The 22512-nt window shown below is 44.0% G+C and overlaps 1 protein-coding gene across 1 annotated transcript; it reads left to right on the top strand.

Annotated features, from left to right (window-relative positions):
• Positions 1-1022: 1022 nt before the first annotated feature.
• On the top strand, positions 1023-18439 carry LOC128599080 (endoplasmic reticulum aminopeptidase 1). Its single transcript, XM_053610450.1, has 18 exons — positions 1023-1447; positions 1633-2144; positions 2332-2470; positions 3506-3640; positions 5121-5241; positions 6505-6659; positions 7378-7491; positions 7629-7760; positions 11164-11295; positions 11529-11686; positions 12290-12369; positions 13256-13439; positions 13553-13712; positions 13854-14038; positions 14852-15013; positions 15116-15256; positions 15670-15751; positions 15831-18439. Exons 2-18 carry the CDS (start codon positions 1645-1647, stop codon positions 16014-16016), a joined length of 2766 nt encoding a protein of 921 aa, XP_053466425.1. The 5' UTR covers positions 1023-1447; positions 1633-1644; the 3' UTR covers positions 16017-18439.
• The last annotated feature ends 4073 nt before the right edge of the window (positions 18440-22512 follow it).

The raw sequence follows: 22512 nt of genomic DNA, 5'->3' as shown, positions 1-22512 counted from the left end.
GAATTCGTTTCTTAGCTTGTGGACGTTTGAGTTGGACTTCATTCCTCTAAAAAATAAATAAATAATTAAATAAATCTGTTGATGAGCAAAAGGTAAATATACACACCAAACCCTCACTGTAGAGCTTCTAGAGGTCATACACAAACACATTTTACTATACAATTTATTATTTTAGTAGGTAAATAAGTATTTAAATAAGTAAGTAAATAAATAAATCATTTAGTAAGTAAAAAAAAAAAGTAAATAAATAGATGGGTATGTAAGTAAGTAAATGTATAAACAAACAAGTAAATAATTTATTAAGCAGATAGACGGGTTAAAAGCTAAATAAGTACAGCCAGGTCCATAAGTATTTGGACAGTGAAACAGTTTTCGTTATGTTGCCTTTGTACACCACCACGGTGGATTTGAAATGAAGCAATCAAGATATGATTGAAGTATAGACTTTCAGCTTTAATTCAAAGGGTTTAACAAAAATACTGCATTACCTGTTTAGGAATTACAGACTTTTTTTTTTTTTTTTTGGCAGAGTCCCTCCATTTTCATGACAAATGAATGAGATAAAAGGTCTGGAGTTGATTCGAAGCATTGAGTTTGCATTAGGTAGCTGAACTCTCAATATGCAGTCCAAAGAGGTGTCGATACAAGTGAATGAGGCCATCATTAGGCTGAAAAAAACAAAAAAAACCATCAGAGAGAGAGAGAGAGAGAGAGAGAGAGAGAGCAGAAACTTTAGGAGCGGCCAAATCAACAATCTTTAGAAAAAACTAAAGTGAATGATCGCAGAACTCTTTCTCTCCTCTAGCCAGGTCAAGAACACTCTGGAGGACGTAGGCGTATCATTGTCAAAGTCTACGATCAAGAGTCGCCTTCATGATTGTAAATACAGATCTGTCAGAGCTATCAAAGCATCTCAAGGGAGGAAACTCAGCATCTGACGATGTCCATGGGTTCCAGATTTCCAAGCAGTCATTGACAGCAAAGGAGTTGCATCTAACCTATGTAAGTAAATAAATCAATAAATAAGAAAGTAAGTAAATAATAAGTATAAATACATAAAGTATGTAAATACCTAAATGCATTGGTGCATAAATATTTTCTTTTCTTTCCTTTCCTGGGAAAGTACTTTTCACGTTTTTCCTCACTGTTGGCAAGTTTTAGACTTTTATTTTGAAATCCATCATGGCCGCCTCTGCATTCGCGCAGTCTTGTTTACGCACTGTTTGCGCATACCACTGATTATCCTTGCGTGACACGTCGCTTTATATTATTTTTAGTTTTTATTCGCAGTTGCATGGTTTTGGTGTCTGAAGTGTTGAGTGTAAATGAGTCGAGTGTTTTAGTTGCGCGAGTTTCCCATGATGCATTGGGTTTGCGCGGTTTTATTTTCACTTTCATTCTCTCGGATCGTGACGAGAGCGGTTTGTCGCAGCGCAGCCGAGTCTCTGTGAGTAAACATTAATGTCATAGGTGTGAAATAATAGCTCATGAAGTTTAACCTGCAATCCAGGAGACTTTGGCGGGTTATTTATTTATTAAATGGAGAACATTTTTGCAGTGAACTCGTATGTGAGATATATTTGTAAGATTATTTCATTAGTTGATTCATTTCCACTTCCTGGTTCTCAGCAGTTCCTGTAGGACATGGCCGTAACGGTTCTCCTCCTGTGTTTGTTCTTCGTGTCGTCGTCTTGGACGGCGGTGACGCAAACCAGAGAAGAAAGTGAGTCCCCCCTCCCAAAATCGACCAGCGGAGAGACGTTCCCCTGGAACAAGATGAGGCTCCCACAGACCGTCTCTCCGTTCCATTACTCTCTCCTCATCCACCCCAACCTCACCAGCCTCGACTTCACCGGGAGAGTGAAGATCCGACTGGACGTCCTCGAGGACACGCACAACATCGTCCTCCACGCCAAGGACCTCAACATCTCCAGGGCCGGTCTCCGGGGTTTGGCTGAAGGTCAGAGCCAGGCTCTCAAGGTGCTGGAGTATCCGGCTTACCAGCAGATCGCGCTGGTCAGCGAACACATGGTGCTGAGGAGAGGAAGCGTGTACGTCATCGAGCTGGAGTTTGCAGCCAAACTGTCCGAGAGCTTCCTTGGGTTTTATAAAAGCACGTACCGCACTAGTGATGGAGAGGAACGGTGAGGAACCAGTCATGTTTTTATGGACCTTTTGTTAAAAATAAAAAATAAAAATTTTTTATATATATAAAATAAAAAAATTGCCCCAATGTACATTTTCTAGACTATAATTGTCTCTCCATCTCATGCTAGTAGTGCATTTAAAATAATATTTCACTAAACACTTTACTGATGTTTATGTGGACAGGGTGCTGGCCTCCACACAGTTTGAGCCGACGAGCGCACGAGCGGCGTTCCCCTGTTTCGACGAACCTGCATTCAAAGCCAACTTCTCTATTCACATTCGCCGCGAGAGCAGACACATCGCCATCTCGAACATGCCCAAGGTAATGCTCACACACCGCACAGTCCATAGCTCTGTTCTTAATGTTTGGAACAAGTGTAAGGTTAAAATACGAATAGTAAATTAAATATCAAACTATTAGAAATAAGGCACCATATTGCCCCCACGACGCGAAACATATTATTAGTCGAAGCCCAACACTTGTTTGAGATATGTCGTTTGCCTCTGGGGTTGTTAATAGAGGTTAAACAGCATATTAAAGGAAACCTCCACCCTGAATTGCAAATGTGATGGTGCTAATTTGTTGGTTGATGCTGTATTTTTGTTAGTCCACCAAGGGACATTGTTATTGCTAGAGTAGTTATAGTGGAGGTTAATAAGGAATAAAATGCAAACAATCGCAAACATAAGGGATACTGAGCAGGTTTCACCGTTGACCCCTAACCACCAAAGAGGGTAAGCAGCTTCTCACTCACCATTTTCCAGCTACGTTCAACCATATATTAACGCGAAATCCAGCATGGACGTAGTGAAGATGACAAACACTGGAATCAACAGTGGTATTAGCATGAAAGGTAAAGCTTTGGAAGCTGATCATTTTGAGCAGAGTGCTCAAAAGAGATGAGAGACCTGGGCAGACTAAAGCAATAAAGCACTGCTGCACTCTTTAAGTAGAGATGAAGAGAGGGCTAAACTTGTTATGGGCAGATAGACAAATGGCATTGTGGGTAATGTAGGAAACAGACCAACATGTCAATGAAAGACACTTAAACATCCCGCTGAAACACTCATGGCTAAGAAGTGGGCTGTTGCTGACTGACCGAATCAATAAAAAACAATCTGAGCACACATTTCACTTACTGATGTCCAAACACATTTAGCTGCTGATGTATAAACAAGTGGGGTGGCATCACATGTCTAAAAGGAAGCATGTGTTAGCCTTCATTAGCTTCATCAGTTGAATCATCAGCATTAGACTGAATAATAAATAATAATAGTGAATAACAATGCAGGATGAAGAGTCACTGGTCTATCTCTTCTGTTATAAGATGTTTAATTTGTCCGGTCCCTGTCTCAGCTGAGGACGCTGCGTCTCCCGGACGGTCTGTTTGAGGATCAGTTTGACGAGACTGTGAAGATGAGCACGTACCTGGTGGCCTTCATCGTGTCTGACTTCCTTTCCATCAGCAAACACACTCAGCATGGAGTCGAGGTGAGAGCGGATTTTCAGAAATGGTTTTTATTTATTTATTTTTTTATGATTACTATTTGAAAATTAATGTTGTTTTTTTTTTAATTCGTACATTATTTGTCATTGCCAGTTCCCGCCCTGTAGCTCTCCCTCAGTCACATGACAGTTTGGGAGCAGAAAAGGACTTGCCAGTAAATGTGACTCCTGGTTTACACAGTAAAAAAGTTAGATAGCTTGCTAGTAACTCTGGTTACTGGTTTACACAGTATATGTTAGCCTAATTTTAGCTATTTAGCTAGCAACATTGTCTACTAGTTTACACAATAGCCACATGTTACTTGGCTAGCTTTCTGGCTGCAGGTTTTAGTTACACTAGATAATAATTTGTCTGATATTAGATAGCTTTTTGAAAACTGTCATTTGTGAATATAATTATAACAAATTACACACTATATGGCCAAAAGTTTGTGGACACCTGACCACCACACCCATATGTGCTGGTTGAACATTTCATTCCAGATGTAGTCCCCGGTTCCTCTTATAATAATTTCCACTCTTTTGGGAAGGCTTTCCACTAGATTTTGATGTGTGGCTGTGGGGATTTGTGTTCATTCAGCCACAAAAGCACCAGTGAGAACAGGCACCGATGCTGGGTGAGGAGGTCTGGGGTGCAGTTGGTGTTCTAGTTCATCCTAAAGGTATTCAGTTGAGTTGATGTCAGGGCTCTGTGCAGGACACTCGAGTTCTTCCACTCCAGCCTTAACACACCATGTCCTCATGGAGCTCGCTTTGTGCACAGGGGCGTTGTCATGCTGGAACAGGTTTGGGCCTCTTAGTTCCAGTGAAGGGAAATTGTAAAGCTGCAGCAAACAAAGACGGGGTTCGTGTCGCGCCGGGGCCATGTGTGTGTGGAGTTTGCATGTTCTCCCCGTGCTGTACTCCGGTTTCCTCCCCAGTCCAAAGACATGCGTGGTAGGCTGATTGGCGTGTCCGTAGTGTATGAATGGGTGTGTGTGTGTATGTGATTGTGTGCCCTGCGATGGATTGGCACCCTGTCCAGGGTGTACCCCGCCTTGTGCCCGATGCTCCCTGGCATAGGCTCCAGGTTCCCCGTGACCCTGAAAAGGAGTAAGCGGTAGAAGATGGATGGATAGATGTGTGCTTCCAACTTTGTGGTACCAGTTTGGGGAAGAATCACACATGGGTGTAATGGTCAGGTGTCCACAAACATTAGGCCATATTTAGATTATTATTTGTGTCATGTCTCTGCTGTGTATGGGCATTATCATATTAGAAGTGTGAAATGGTCAATACAAAGACAATTAACTGTTAATTTTTTTTTCTATGATTAATAACTGTCAGCTAAAATTTCATAATTGTGACAGACTTAGAAATCTTGTTCTCAAAACCAGACATGCGTATGCTTGTTCACTGAAGGATAACAACTACCTTTATTTTCTTTGTTCCATTTTGTCCTTATGGTTCTGTGTTGTTGCGTCAGATCTCTGTGTACGCTGTACCTGAGAAGATAAAGCAGGCCGAGTTCGCTCTGGACGCTGCAGTGAAGCTGCTGGACTTCTACGATGATTACTTCGACATTCCCTACCCTCTGCCTAAACAAGGTGAACATCTGTACAGCTGTTTCACACTGGTACACATCTCGCACATCACACCAATATATTACTTTTGCTCATGCCGTAGTTGCCAGTTGGTCCATATTCGAACACTGCTACTATTAACGCCAGCCACCAATGCAGCATTTTTGCAGACTTTTACAAGAAACGTATGCCTGAAGTTTGTTGCTTTTATTTTGCACTACAAGACTAAATGTAGCTAATACTTATGGAAGTTACATCTATCAATTTAGCGTTGTGTAAACTGCATACCTAAATCATTACACGTTCACATCAAACCTTGTCGGTTCTTCAGTGTCTCAAACAGATTTGGGTCTGACAGCACATACTTAAAGAAACAAACTTCAGACACCAAAACTGTCTTGACTGATGGTTGTGAAAACTGTAGCTTTCATTCTTGTCTGAACTGTCCCTTTAATAATTAATGCCTCATTCGACTTTGACCTCATAAGATGTAATTCCCAGGACAGAATGCCGTCATTTGCAACCTTGACGCATGCGACATCCAAAATGGAGAAAACCATAGATTCCTCCATGTTCGTCGTTTGTTAGCAACAAGCTAGCCAGCTAACTGTTTTGAGTGATGTCTATTTTTCTGGTCATACAGTGAACTGTATAGTCAAAAAATAAAATATGTCTTTTATGTTGATTGATCTAAAGCAAGAACTTGTATACAGTATGACTTATTTAAAGGTAAGAAGTGCCACTTTGTTTACTTCTGATGCTGTGCGCAGCTATTGATTTGATGTCACTCTAAATGGAAACGAAACTAGGAAGTTCATGTGAAGGGGGTGTTTTCTTTGGCTTTTATTAGCAGTTGGGAATTACAAGTTGAGTAGAATGTAGCATATCTGCTCAGCTCAGGGTTGGATTGGATTCTGCCTTTACTTGTAAGTCACTTTACATAAAAGCATCTGCAAATTTAAAAAAAAGAACAAAAAAATAAACTTATTTTTTTACCTAACCCATTTCGAAGCAAGTCATCTCAGCTGTGAAATATGGTGAGGATAATGTTATGGCTTGGAGAAACAGATTGGTAGTAGAATTGGCTCACTTTATAAATGATGACTATCTTTACAAAAAAAAAAAAAAATCAAATGTGGGAAATAAAAATCCACAACAATGACCCATAGGTTCCAAATTGTTCTTTATCCAAGTCTAAAAGTTTATTATTGTTGAAAAATAACATTTCAGAGTGATTCACAACAGATTTCTCTGCACTCACTGTTGTATATTGTTGGTTTCTTACAGATCTGGCTGCAGTCCCTGACTTCCAGGCAGGTGCTATGGAGAACTGGGGTTTGACCACATACAGGGAGACAGCTCTGTTGTTTGACCCCCACAAGTCCTCAGCCTCTGACAAGCTGGGCATCACCATGATCATCGCACATGAGCTCGCTCATCAGGTTCCATACTTTCTATGTGTCTCAGGCTTGTAAATTGCCTATATTATGTAATACATTTTGTGAAAACCAGTCTGATGTGTCCTGGAGAACAACTAAAATGATGACAAATCTGCCCAAGACTGCTCAACTTTACCAAAATGATGTATAAATGTTTTCATTTAGGACACACTCTAACCTTGCCTTGGCACTTTCCTACAAAAATCTGGTTGTGTAAAGAGTCTGTTTAACAAACGTAGCAGTAAAAACTAAAAAAAAAAAAAAAAGCTAAGTGTGATTTCCTCATGATATGCTGTAACGAAACAGACAAAAGCATAATCATAATAAGTTTAGTTAGTAGTCAGATATCGCCTATCAAAATGTCTGTGATGCTCCAGCATGGTCACGTCATCATCAAAACAGAGAAGAGCGATTACACACATTGTACAGATGTCAGCACAAACTTTCAAAATGTTTAAATGGCCTAAAAAAGAAAAAGACATTAATAACAAAAAATTTATTCAGCAGGACATATGTGTAAATGAGGCATATGTTTAAATTCCCAGTGACTTTTACCTCAGAGACAGGGATTTGTGTGAATGATGCGGATTATCAAAGTGAGAACCTATTTTCCATTGTGAACTTGAATTCTAAAATTTGGCAGTGATGTTTTTTCCATCAGTATATTAAGTTATACGTGTATAAGAGATCATCGAGCTGTGTTGTCGGTCCTCCTCCACAGTGGTTCGGTAATCTGGTGACGATGGAGTGGTGGAACGATCTCTGGTTGAAGGAGGGCTTCGCAAAGTTCATGGAGTTTGTGTCTGTGAACATCACCAACCCCGAGCTGCAAGTGGTGAGTCTTTCTGAAGTTCACTAAACTGTCGACTTGAACTGAAGCCAGCTGGAGATTCAACAACAGGTCTGTTAAATGAATAAATAATGACTTGAATATAAGCCTTTCTAGAGTATCTGAGTGTCTGTCTTCTGCAGGAGGACTATTTCCTTGGAAAGTGCTTCGAGGCGATGGAGGTAGACTGTTTAAGCTCCTCTCACCCCGTATCTATCCCCGTGGAGAACCCGGCTCAGATACAGGAGATGTTCGATGACGTGTCTTATGAGAAGGTTCGGTCAGATTTGAATACTTTATTGTATTAAATGAATGGGTTTGGGGTGAAAATCTATTTTACATGAATCCTAAATTTGCATTGCATGTGCAACGGTAATGTAGTTCATAAGTAGTGGAAGCCAACTTTTTAAAATAAAAAAATAAATAAATCGTATTCAAAATGTGGATCACTATAGTTTAGGTCCAGGACAGCTTTAGAAACCATTCCATTAGTCTGTTTGGGATATTGAACTATTTAAAGTAGATTGATGCAAGTATGTGATGAATTTGGTATGTATTCCGCATGATGCTTTTTTGACAATATCTATTGTTAAACTTTAAGCTTAAAACTCTTAAACTTAAAACTCTCAGGCAATCCTAAATGAATCACTCGGGCCATCTGGCCTGCTAACTGCCAGAGTTGGGAATATATATCCATCTATCCTCAACCACTTATCCGTAATCGGGTCGCGGGAGTAGCAGCTCCAGCAAGGGACCCCAAACTTCCCTTTCCCGAGCCACAGTAACCAGCTCTGACTGGGGGATCCCAAGGTGTTCCCAGGCCAGTGTGGAAATATGATCTCTCCACCTAGTCCTGGGTCTCCCCCGAGGTCTCCTCCCAGCTGGACGTGCCTGGAACACCTCCTTAGGGAGGCGCCCAGGGGGCATCCTTACCAGGTGCCCGAACCACCTCAACTGGCTCCTTTCAACACAAAGGAGCAGCGGCTCTACTCTGAGTTCCTCTCGGATAGCCGAGCTCCTCACCCTATCTCTAAGGGAGAGGCCAGCCACCCTCCTGAGAAAACCCATTTCGGCCACTTGTACCCGAGATCTAGTTCTTTTGGTCACTACCCAACCTTCATGACCATAGGTGGGGGTAGGAATGAAAATTGCCCGGTAGATCAAGAGTTTTGCCTTCCGGCTCAGCCCTCTTTTCGTCACAATGGTACGGTAAAGTGATTGCAATACCGCTCCCGCTGCTCCGATTCTCCGGCCAATCTCCCGCTCCGATGTCCCCTCACTCGTGAACAAGACCCTGAGGTACTTGAACTCCTTCACTTGGGTTATGTTCTCATTCCCTACCTGGAGTAGGCACTCCATCGGTTTCCTGCTGAGAACCATGGCCTCAGATTTAGAAGTGCTAATCCTCATACCAGCTGCTTCGCACTCGGCTGCGAACCGATTCAATGAGTGCTGGAGGTCACGGGCCGATGATGCCATCAGGACCACATCATCTGCAAAAAGTAGCGATGAGATCCTCAGGTCACCAAACCGCAACCCCTCCCCACCATGACTACGCCTCGATATCCTGTCCATGAATATCACAAACAGGATTGGTGACAAAGCGCAGCCCTGGTGGGGACCAACCCCCACCTGGAACAAGTCCAACTTTTTGCCGAGCATCTGGACACAGCTCTCGCTTTGGGCGTACAGCGATTGGATAGTCCAAAGAAGGGAACCCCTCACCCCATACTCCCTCAGCACCTCCCACAGTAGACCCCTGGGGACCCGGTCATACGCCTTCTCCAGATCCACAAAACACATGTAGACCGGTTGGGCATACTCCCAGGCCCCCTCCAAGATCCTTGCGAGAGTAAAGAGCTGGTCCGTTGTTCCACAACCAGGACGGAATCTGCATTGTTCCTCCTCAATCCGAGGTTCGACTATTGGCCGAACCCTCCGTTCCAGCACCGTGGAGTAGACTTTACCAGGGAGGCTGAGAAGTGTGATACTCCTATAATTGGTGCACACTCTCTGGTCCCCCTTTTTAAACAGGGGAACCACCACCCCGGTCTGCCACTCCTTGGGCACTGTCCCCGACTTCCACGCAATGTTAAAGAGGCGTGTCATCCAAGACATCCCCTTCACACCCAGAGCTTTCAGCATTTCTGGATGGATCTCATCAATCCCCGGGGCTTTGCCACTGTGTAGTTGTTTGACTACCTCAGTGACCTCCACCACGGAAATTGACGATGATCCCCCATCAGCCTCCACCTCTGCCTCTACCATAGAGGGCGTGTTAGTCGGATTCAGGAGTTCCTCAAAGTGTTCCTTCCACCGTGCAATTACTTCCTCAGTTGAGGTCAACAGCATCCCATCCTTACTGTACACAGCTTGGATAGTTCCCCGTTTCCCCTTCCTGAGGTGGAGGATGGTTTTCCAGAAACACCTTGGTGCCGACCGAAAGTCCTTCTCCATGTCCTCTCCGAACTTCTCCCACACCCACTGCTTTGCCTCTTTCACGGCAGAAGCTGCAGCCCTTCTGGCCTGTCGGTACCTTGCAACTGCCTCCGGAGTCCTCCGGGATAACACATCCCGGAAGGCCTCCTTCTTCAGTCGGACGGCTTCCCTGGCCACCGGTGTCCACAACGGTGTTTGAGGGTTACCGCCCCTTGAAGCAACTAAGACCTTGAGACCAAAGCTCTCCGCCGCAGCTTCAGCAATGAAGGCTTTGAACATTGCCCACTCGGGTTCAATGCCCCCAACCTCCACAGGGATGCCAGAAAAATTCCACCGGAGGTGTGAGTTGAAGATCTCACGGACAGGAGCCTCCTCCAGACGTTCCCAGTTCACCTGCACTACCCGTTTGGGCTTTCCAGGTCTGTCCAGAGTCTTCCCCCACCCCTTGAGCCAACTCACCACCAGATGGTGATCAGTTGACAGCTCCGCCCCTCTCTTCACCCGAGTGTCCAGAACATGCGGCCTCAGATCAGATGATACGATTACCTAGGGTGCTCTGGTACCACGTACACTTATGAGCCTCCTTATGTTCAAACATGGTATTCGTTATAGACAGTCCATGACTAGCACAGAAGTCCAATAACAAATGCCCGCTTGGGTTTAGATCAGGGAGGCCGTTCTGAGCAATCACGCCTCTCCAGTTATCTCCATCGTTGCCCACGTGCACGTTGAAGTCCCCCAGTATAACTATGGAGTCCCCTACTGGTGCCCCATACAGGACTCTGTCCAGGGTCTCCAAGAAGGCCGAGTACTCTGAACTGGTGTTCGGTGCATATGCACAGACAACAGTCAGAGTCCCCCCCCACAACCCGTAGGCGTAAGGAGGCGACCCTCTCGTCCACCGGTGTAAACTCCAACGTAACGGCGCTCAGCCGGGGACTTGTGAGTATCCCCACACCCGCCCGGCGCCTCACACCCTGGTCAACTCCAGAGTAGAATAGAGTCCATCCCCTATCCAAGAGTACGGTTCAAGACCCGAGACTTTGCGTAGATGTAAGCCCCACCAGATCTAACCGGTAGCGCTCCACCTCCCACACAAGTTCCAGTTCCTTCCCCCACAGAGAGGTGACATTCCACGTACCCAGAGCCAGCCTCTGCCGCTCGAGTCTGGTCCGTCGAGGCCCCTGACTTTCACTGGGAATATATAATAGTATATAATGTGTGTGTACGGTTTGTCAGGGTGCGTGTATCCTGCACATGCTGAGGGAGTTCCTGAGCCCTGACATATTTAAGATGGGGATCATTGCCTACCTGAAACGCTACAGCTACCAGAACACCGTCAACACACACCTGTGGGAGAGTCTGACCACTGTGAGTACACGCCCATGTAAACATAAGGGAGTACTTAGCACAGCTATTGTTTATTCCTCTTGTCCATACAGTCACACATCACAGGTATTTTAAAACTGATGACAGAAGCAAATGAATGAACCTCAAATCATGAAAGTCTGACAAACTTAAACACTGAACAATATCTGTTGAAAAAGTTGCAAGAGGAGCTGTAGGTAGCATGTCATTAAAAAAATTTTGCTTGGTTTTTACAGAAGCAGCACGCTGTAGATGAGGTGGACGTCAAGGCGATGATGGAGACGTGGACACTGCAGGAAGGCTTCCCGCTCATCACGGTGGAGGTCAGAGGTCGTGAAGTGCGTCTGAGTCAGGAGCGATACCTGAAGGGCGAGGACTCATCCCAAACCTTGGGGTGAATACGGCAGTGAGATCTCACACACTCCTCTAAACCTATTACGAAGTTATTACTTAATAGTATTGTTTGGGCTTTGGAATGTGTCAAAAATCTACTGGTTATATAATTCTCAATGCATGAGACTGAAACCGTGGTCACAGTTGGGTGCCAGAGTAGCAAAGGCAATTACATAATTCTCTTCAGAGTGCCCGCCAGAATTATTGGCACCCTTCATCAAAATGACTAAACAGTTTTTATATTTAAAAAGAGAACAATATGCAGGATTTATTCAAGCTAAATTGTTTGGGTTTTTTTAAACTAACATACTGCTTTCAATAAGAGAGAAACACACCACTAACTCTGTTATGTGTCCTGGTCCACTCCTCAATGCAGAACATTCTTACAGTGCTAAACAGAAATGTTACTGCAGTTTTCAAGTGGAAAACATCAGGGGAAATAAAGCCCACGTGCTGTAGATTTTGGGGCATGGCTTTGGAAGGAACACTACAGGGAGGCTTTGTATTTGTTTGGATTTTGAAACAGATTCAGTTCATTTCTACATCAACCATCTCTGACTAGCTTGAGGTGTCCCTTTACTGACTGCTCCTGTGTTGGAAACAGATTTCTGTGGCACGTTCCGCTGACCTATATCACCAGCAGCTCGAGCACAGTGCATCGCTTCCTGCTGAAGACTAAGACAGGTATGTGCAAATAATACAAGAACAACATTGGCGAGGGTCAGTAAAGTCAGTTGATGCACTATATGGCCAAAAGAGTGTGGATACCTGAACATCACATTTCAGATTTATTTCCCCTTTGCTGTTATAATGCGCTCCACTCTTCTGGGAAGGCTTTCCACTAGATTTTGGAGCGTGGCTGTAGGGATTTGTGTTCATTCAGGCAAAAGAGCATTAGTGAGTTCAGGCTCTGTGCAGGACACAAATTCTTCCGCTCCAACTATGTCTTCATGGAGCTTGCTTTGAACAATGCATGTTTTTATAGTAAACTTATCAACAATGGTAGCGTGATATTACTATTACCACTCAGATTTATTCTTTTCCTACAACAGCGTGTAAAAAAGTTACATTATACCATCTGTTTATAGTAATATTTAACATTGCCAAATGCTATTGAAGCAAGTTAGTTCCTGTGATAACATACGTTATAGCAGCTATAAAGAGTAGTTCCTTCACATCCTCTCTTTTTTCTTTCTCTTGAATAAAACCAAAAATCACAGCTGGTCATTTTACTCCAGAACTGCAAACACTTTTTTTTCGTGGAAAAAAACTCATATTTCCACCATATGAGTTGTTATATAAATGATAATGTATTAGAACGAGCACATTAATATACAGCTGTACTATAGAAAAGCAGCTGTTATAGAAAATGAATCCACTCCTTCTAACCACTCAATCAAGAATTCAACAGCATTGTGGTATAAATTTACAATAAAACTAAACTGGTGTCTACAAGCTTGTCTTTCTTCGTAGCTATTACATTAGCCTTGTAGTTTATGTTTTAGTTAAGTGACTACATTTTTGGTCAGTTCATTCCTTCAGTAGTAAATCTCTGATATCCTGATGACAGATGTGCTGTACCTGCCCAAGGAAGTGGACTGGATCAAGTTTAACGTGGACATGAGCGGATATTACATCGTCCATTACGAGGGCTCGGGCTGGGACGACCTCATTGCCCTGCTCAATCACAACCACACGGCTCTGAGCAGTAACGACCGGGCCAGTCTCATCAACAACGCCTTCCAGTTGGTCAGGTTAGCTGCCCGTCATACACCACTCTGCTCTGATTGGTCAATTGTTCTTAGATACAATCTACGCTGTATGTACCATGTTACACGCTCGAGTAATCCTTCACAATGTTGGACAGCGTGGGGAAGCTGCCGCTGGACAAAGCTCTGGACCTGTCGCTGTATCTGAGCCGGGAGACTGAGATCATGCCTGTGACGCAGGGCTTCAGTGAGCTTGTGCCACTTTACAAGCTGATGGAGAAGAGGGACACACTGGAGGTGCTGGAGAGACAGATGAAGGTCAGTCATGGATCATACAGAGGTTTTAAAACATTATCCCTTTCGACTTAAATTTCAGTATTGCATGTCGTAATTGTGTTGTATGTACTTGTCACAGTCTTGGAGATTTTTCATCTCAAATGTGCTCTGGTTGTCCCACAGAGCTACATCGTGCACCTGTTCCACAAGCTCATCGATCAGCAGGTGTGGAGCGATGATGGATCGGTGTCTCAGAGAATGCTGCGCAGCTATCTGCTCCTGTTCGCATGTGTGAGGGATCACCCACCCTGTATCTCCTCCGCCAGCCAGCTCTTTAACGAGTGGAAAGAGTCTGACGGCAAAATGAGGTCAGAGGTCATCTATATATATATAGGTAGATGGGGGGGGTAAATGCATAATCAATAATGCAATAATGTTATCTCAGCTTATCTGTATAGACAGAAAGATAGTAGGAGGTGCATGACTAGTTTTACAAATACAAAACCCCATGTCGCCTCTAGAGGCCGCTCTCAGAACAGACACACCCATTTTTGGATTTTGCAGATTGTTACAGCAATCCAGATCAATCTGTTGACCTCTAGTCTCTAAGTAACGCCCATGAAGTGCAGACACTCATGGTAGAGGCCATGCGTCCAGCCTGCATGTAAGCAAAGGTGAACATGCCCATCTGTTTGAACAGGGGAGATTCCAACGACAGACTAACAGTTGATCTGATGATCACATCCCTGCCATTTAGTCCAGATAAAACCATAGAAAGGAATGCAATACAGGTTCCCAGTCATGGAATTGCTGTAAAGTCAACATATTAATTAACAAAAGTGGGTGATATGACTTTGGGCAGAAACTCATGGTTCAACCATTTTGGACTCATCCAGTCACCAAATCATTTTGTCCATTTAGGACAATTACTCTCTTTAGGGAGGAAACATCAGGGCCACAAGCAGGACTCTGTGTGCTAATTGATGATCTCAAGGTGGGCAAAATCAATGATTTGGAGTCACAGTGCTGTGATCCCTAAATGACCAGTGATTTGAGCATGTCATACAGCCATTTGGCTGTGCTGCTTCCTAGTTTCTGAGACCTGGAATGTCTCTCCGGGACTCTTTTTTCTTATTACTTTTGCATGACTGTACACTTGAGTTGATTTTTCCTCGTTGCAGTCTTCCTAATGATGTGAGCCTGGCAGTGTTTGCGGTTGGGGCTCGCACAGAAGAAGGATGGAACTTCCTGTTTGAGAAGTATCGTGAAACGCTCTACACTTCTCTGAAGAGCCGGATCAAGTCGGCCCTCTCTATCACTCCTCTCGCTCACAAACTGAAATGGTGAGATTTTACAATCGGGTGATAAGTGTGTCACAGTATGTCTATTCTTAAGCAATCTATACAAACTTCACATATCATCTTTAACACTAATAATCTCATTAGGATGATGGAGCAGAGTTTGGAGGGCTCGGTAATGAAGACACAGGACCTACCATACGTCATGGTGTCCATCAGTAGCAACCCTAAAGGTTATAAACATGCATGGGACTTCCTGAAGGCAAACTGGCACTCGCTGGTGAAGAAGTGAGTAGAACAAATTACAGCACTTTAAAGATCTGAGTGTCTCACCACAGACACTTAAGGTACATTTGTAATAACCAGTAGTGTGTAAAATGCTCATCTCACCAGCAGCCAATCAGAATCACAATCCAACATTAACAGGTAGTACTACAGCTAAGATGCAGGGAAGTGAGTAGAGTCATGGACACCTGACCATCACACCCATACGTGCTTGTTGAACATCTCGTTCCAGATTTAGTCCCCTGTTCCTGTTATAATATATGATTGGCTGCATGAATGAGCAAGTGGACAGTGACTATATAGTACATAGGAGTATTTCTAGTGCTTATTTTATAGGAGGTAAAATATGGAGTAATCTTATTAGACCTGTACACCTTCAGAGGTAAAACTAATCCAGCAGGACCTCTGTCTTCTAGGTTTGACCTTGGTTCCTCCTCCATAGCGCACATGGTGATGGGCGTGACCAGCCAGTACTCCACCAGGGAGAAGCTGGAGGAGGTATGTATAAGAACGTTTGTGCAGGTTCTGCTGTGTAAGGTGCTACATGAGCTCACCTCGGGTCTCTCCGTTCCCTCAGATTCGCAGCTTCTTCGGTTCGCTGAGTGCAGAGACGGGTGCGGAGCTGAGGTGCATCCAGCAGACACTGGAGAACGTGGAGGAGAACATCCGCTGGATGGACAAGAACCTGCCCCTGCTGCAGGCCTGGCTGGATAAGAACCATCCGGAACAGCAGAAGCGCTATGACTTGCACACTGACCTGTGAAGCTCCAAAATCGGCCATCGGCTCCCAACCCCACCTGATCTCGGGTCTGAGAAGAGAGAGATTTACAGAACACACACTGTGAAGTAAAATGCTGATGTGCCTTTTGCTCTTATTTCTGATTTCCGTCATGGATTTTGTCAACTGACCATAAATTTGAGAAGCTGCTTTATAAATATAAGAATTCTTATTATTCAGTACGTTTACATGGACAACAATAATCCAATATTAACCCAATACCCTGTAAACACACATCGAATTAAAACGTGGAGTATTCCTACTATAGTAGGTAAGTATGTGACCAGGTATAATGATTATCTAATCTATACTCTGTTCTTGTACTTTTATAAAACTATATAACGGACAGGTATGAAACATGAATGATGAGAACTAGGCTGTGATAACGTAGACTATTTTACATATAAAACATCTTGCGTTTAAAAACATTTGCATAAGAACGATGTAAACTGGGACGCAGTGCGCGTCTTGTTATCCATGACATTGTTAAATCTCTGGCTCTCGGCCCCTCACTGAACAGAGCAGATGCAGAGAGAGGTGTGAGTGCAGCGGGAAAGCAAGTCCTCATGCTTGCAGGACAGTACTGGTGATATTTGGAAAGTTGCTAAGGTTTGTCCAAAAAGTCACTAAACAGGTCTGAAAAGCCACTGAGTTGGCTACACTGGTCTGCACTGACAGATAGATAGAAGTCAAGCTAAGCTCCGCCTCACCCCAGCAAAAAGAAAATACACAGAGTACCCAAATGATGCCCTGTCTGTGTTTTATTTCTTGAAGACAATTTGCGCCCCCATTCCGATCTCTCCCCTCTGTAAACTATTGTGTAGTATACTTAAACTACATCTACACAAACACATACACTGAATGCCCAGAGCAAAAATCTTAACCTGCTTCACGGACTTAAAGAATGCTTTTCACTCTGTCCCCTTTTTAATATACACTCACTGAGCACTTTATTAGGAACACTAGACTAATTCTGGGTAGGGCTTCAATACTTCGTGGCATGGATTCCACAAGATGTTGGAAATGTTCCTTTGAGATTCTGGTCCTTGTTGACAGAAAAGCTGCACTTTTTTGCTGCAGATCTCCCGTTCTGCCACATCCCAAAGGTGTTCAGCTGGATTCATGGTGCATTATCGTGCTGGAAGTAGCCATTAGAAGACGGTAAATTGTGGCAAGTGTTCAGTAACAATACTCAACTAGGCTGTAGCATTCGAGCGATGATTGATTTGTATTCAAGGGCCCAAAGTGTACCAAGAAAAAACATTCCCCACACCATTACACCACCTCCACCAGCCTGGACAGTCGACGCAAGGCAAGTGGGTCCGTGGATTCATACTGTTGTGTGTGAATATCCCAGGAGATTAGCATTCATATACTCACACTGGCCCAGTCTGGCACCAACAATCATGCCAGGGTCAAAATCACCAAGATCACATTAACATCCGAAGCTGCATGATGTTATACTGCCACACGATTAGACTAGATTAGGCTGATTAGATAACTGCATGCAGGTGTTCCTAACAAAGTGCTCAGTAAGTGTAAATATTCCATCATCACCAGTTATAGTGTCCTTCCTCTATAACAGTTCAATTAATGCTGATTTAATTAAACCCATAACACCACAAAGCCCCGCCCACACTGTTTGACTGACAGCTGCACCTCACACACAGTAAACATGTAAACAGGATCTCAGAGGTGTTTCATTTCTGGGTGAGAAGTGTGACGATAAGAAAAGTTGAACAGGAATTACTTCCTGTTAAACAAAACTTTGACCATACAGCAGAATCAGACCAGGTTAATGTTAGGAATGAAGTGTTTTAATTTACACAGCACTTCATAAATAAACACGGGGGGAAACGTACAAACTGCACATGAACTACTGAATGAACAATTTCGTAACTAGTATAAATAAAGTCGGGAACATGCTGTATAACGAGTTCCATCTTTCAGTTACTCACCTGAGCGTCGGTACAGGTGTTAGCATTGTTACTGTAACGGGTATGGGAAACATTTCATAAATTTAACATGTAGAATTACACAAAAAGGAGATGTGTACCTGGTGTGACTGACTGTGTGAGTGCTTTCCCTTTTGGTTGTCATGTCATTGGTTTGTGTAATTTCCTGTTTTGACTCCTCCTCTTCCCTTTCGTGTTATGGTTGAATGGGAGAGGTAGGTTTAATTTTGAGTTTTCAGTAATCTTGTTTCATCTTTATTTAAATCATCGTTTATATACTTATGTACTTATTTTAATTTGCGTGTATCTTGCTATTTTATTTATCTGTGTGATTATTTTTGTTGTTTTACCCTTCTTTTGAGTGATTTTTTTTGTGTTTAGTTTCAACATGTGCTCCCCCCCTTTCGTGTTATGGTTGAATGGGAGAGAATAAACGAAGAGTCGACCCAGTTACCGTCCGCCTGTTTCTTTGAATAAAATAAAACGCACAACGCAGACTACAACCAGTTACATTAGCTACAGAACCATGTGTTATTAACTCACCTGTCTGGAGAAACGCCGCTGAATTCCTCGTCCGACTTCATCTCCGTCTCGGAAAATGTTTATTTTCGCTTTACTACATTTGTTATGGTTGTTTTATGTTTTAAAAGAACCGCGTGCTGCTGTTTGTTGTTGTTCTTCGGTATGAGGCTGCTGTTAGTGACCGGAAATGTCGGTATCTGCTGCCACCTGCTGGTGTGGAGTGGGAACTGCAGCGCTGAAGACTAACTTCCGCTTTACTCTTCTCACCTCTGTGTAATCTGTAAATAAATAACGTGGAAACGCTCTGCGCTATTATTTACTGTCACATCTTTTAATACACTCTGTAAATTCTGATCATTTTATACAGCTTTCTAAATACACTGACTTTTTTTGAAATACTAATTAAAATAATTTTTGTAATCACTTTTCTTCACAGCCTTTCTCTCTCTCTCTTTTACAAGGACAGCATGATAAATACTGTCAGCGTCAGAGATTTTTCTAGAAACGTCTCTCTAGAGCTATATGTACAGTATACACGAGTATATATCTGGGATTTTAGTCACAATCAGCGGTCAGTAATTTGTACAGACTCTACATGCATGCTGAACACGACCCACAACGTTAAAGCGATAAAAAAGTACGAGGAGTCGTTATTTATCTATATATGTATATATGTATGTGTGTGTGTGTGTGTGTATGTATGTATGTATGTGTATATATATATATATATATAAATAAATTGTTGGCAAACTGCTGAGGTGTAAGAGGAGTAAAACACTAACAGCGGTGGTGTTAAAGCTTATTAACACTTCTGATTTACTGATTCTAAAAAAATTCAATAAAAAGTGGATAAAAGTTAAACCCTCGGTCAACATGACTGCAATAAGCCACAAACCAGCCACAAACGTAGACAAAAAAAATCTATTTAATCACATCTGCAGTGTTAACATTACAGAGGAGTGACAGTTCCGTTTCCTGTACACACACACTTATAAAAATAAAAAAAGAGAAAGGTTTCCTCAGAGTCCTTTGAATCTGTGAACAGGTCTGGTTTTATAAAACATCACGACTCGACGAAAACTGTCAGCTATATGATCGTGTTCTCTCTCTCACACAGATTTGTTTCAGGACTGATGGTGATTGGTGAATTGTTCACATTGGTTTTTGTTTCCACCCTCTTCCACATACACCAGCTCACAGACACCAACGATTGGCCAGCGTCACTGTGATTGACAGGAGAGAGAAAATATGTCCCGCCCACTCACAGGTGGCTGGGTGGCTCTTGGAGACACACCTAATCCAGGTAATCCAGATCTGTAGGAGTGTGTGATGTTACGGTTGGATCCAGTGGAGTCACCCGGCCCTGTTTTGAGGTGCATATAGAAATCATGTACAAAAAAGTCATGAGTTACCTTTTATATATATATATATATATATATATATATATATATATATATATATATATATATAAAATGTATATATAAAATGCATAATATATACAAATTGTGGCAACGGGCCGGCAGCCAGCGAACAAGAAACAAATATCGCTCCTCCCGCTACTGCCACGGTGGTGCTGAAGACACAGCTCCGCTTCAGCACCACCAATGTTTTGGACGGCCGGATAGCACGGGGGTGGGGCGCCGACACACACACACGGCCTGTGAATGGTGCATGGCATGGAAGATTTCCACCATCCAGCAGGCAAGGGGAGAATATAAAAGGGCGATATTCTGCTCAGAAGAAGAGAGAAGACTTGGGGTGTATGCGCTAACCTATGCTGTGTGTTTTCCAGGCAATCCAGATGCGAGCAAAGACTCTGCAACCTGACTGCACATGCGGCTTTTCCTGACGGCAAACTGGGATCCCTGCTACTTGGGAAATGCCTAGCACACCCTCGGCAACCCTGCGGCGACTAAGCATTTCACCTCACACCCCCACTTCGACACCCACGCACCCACACCCTCTCACAACTATTTTTGAATAAAGATTTTCTCCACGAGTGACACCAAAACAGCCTCCTGTGTGTCTGTGCTCCATCCCCCGCTGGCTAGATTCCCTACACTGGTGGAGGATGCGGGCATGAGCACAGACCCGGCCCTATAAAAAAATTTAAATAAATAATAAAAAAAAGTGAAAAGAAAATGGATGACATGCTGCAGCAACTAATGGAGGCCAGCCTCCAGCAGCAAACAATAACGCAGCAGCTCGCCCAGAGCCTACAGGTTGCAACCCGGGAGCTGCTGGCCCTGAAAGCAATAACCCCTGTGGCCGCCCCTCCTCGCCCTGATCCCAACCGAGAAGCCTGGGGCCTTCTTCCACACTTGACCCCAGAGGATGACATCGAGGTCTACTTGGAAGCCTTTGAACGGGTCGCCCACCGAGAGAGCTGGGGTATCGAAGAGTGGCCGCGCATCCTCAGTTCGCTGCTCTCCGGAGAGGTGCGCACAGCTTATTATGCCCGCGCTCCAGAGGATTCAGGGGACTACGGAGAAGTAAAGAGAGAGATCCTGGCATGGTGTGGGCGGAACCACCTTCAGGAGGCAGCGGAGTTCCACCAGTGGAGCTACAGGCCGGGAGCCAAGCCACAGGGAGAGATGGACACCCTCCTGCGCCTCTCCAAGAGGTGGTTCCAACCAGACCTGTACACCGCCACAAAGGTTGTAGAGAGGGTGGCCGTAGACTGGATCCTGAGGACTCTGCTGCCCACAGAATGTCAGGCCGTGGGAATGCAAGGCCCCGGGACACCCAGGGAACTGCTGACCACCGTGGAATGCACCCTGAACACCCTGGCACTCGGCGAGGATGGACAGCACCACCAAAGTGGTCTGGACTACAGTACATGGGGACCCACCATGGGAATGCAGATGGCCTCTCACGACAGGATGCACTGTGGGCCAGACACGCGGCGGCAATAGGCTCAGAGCTGAGGGGGGGTACTGTGGTGACGGGCCGGCAGCCGGCGCACAAGAAACAAAGATTGCTCCTATTGCGACTGCCGCGGTGGTGTTGAAGAGACAGCACCGCTTCAGCACCACCAATGTTTTGGACGGCCAGAGAGCACGTGGTGGCGGGGCGGGGCTGCCAACACACACAGTCTGTGAATGGTGCGCGGCATGGAAGAATTCTACCATCCAGCAGGCGCGAGGAGAATATAAAGGGGCGATATTCCGCTTGGAAGGAGAGAGAAGACTCTTGGGGTGTATGTGCTAACCTATGCTATGTTTTCCAGGCAATCCAGACTCCGCCCCCTGAACGCACCCGTGGCTTTTCCTGACAGAAAACCGGGATCCCCGCTACTCGGGAAACCCCTAGAATGCCCTCAATCACAGGTGGTCAGACTGCTGAAGACTGACTCCAGAATCTCTCAGCTGGTGTGTCCTGGCATGTGTCTACACACACACACACACACACACACAATCATATCGGAGCCCGACACATGAGGGAATGTACACAGTCAAATAATGATTTCTGGAGTTCTGTCTTTTTTCAGCGAGTCAGATCATTTGATTCAGCTCACAGATGAGTCGATTCTTTTAGCTTCAAAATGACTCACTGGATTTTTGATTTTTTTTTTTTTTTTACCTAAACTGGACAAAGTTTGTGAGATTTCAATCAGTTGATTTGCCAAACTATGCTCGAAATTCTTTACCAAAGTCGTACTCTGGTTTCTAACGAACAAAATAACATTACTTTGCACTGCTGTTATTAAATTAGCAAGGCCCCATAAACGGGCATTGACAAAAAATAAATAAATGCAGTAAGCATCACTGCATGAATCCTATAGCATTGCTCAGTCATTAAACATTTTAGCTCAACCTGGCAAAATCTGAGCTTCTCGTCATCCCAGCCTGTCCCTCAATCAACCGCAACCTCACTGTACGGCTTGGCTCAACTACACTCAAGCCAACCAGTATGGCCAGGAACCTTGGGGTGATTCTCGATGACAGCTTGACCTTTACAGACCACATCTCAACAACTGCACGGTCCTGTGGGTTCATCCTGTA

The sequence above is a fragment of the Ictalurus furcatus genome, chromosome 22 (assembly GCF_023375685.1).
Source record: "Ictalurus furcatus strain D&B chromosome 22, Billie_1.0, whole genome shotgun sequence".
Taxonomy (NCBI): domain Eukaryota; kingdom Metazoa; phylum Chordata; class Actinopteri; order Siluriformes; family Ictaluridae; genus Ictalurus; species Ictalurus furcatus.
This window is presented reverse-complemented; position numbering and strand designations above follow the sequence as displayed.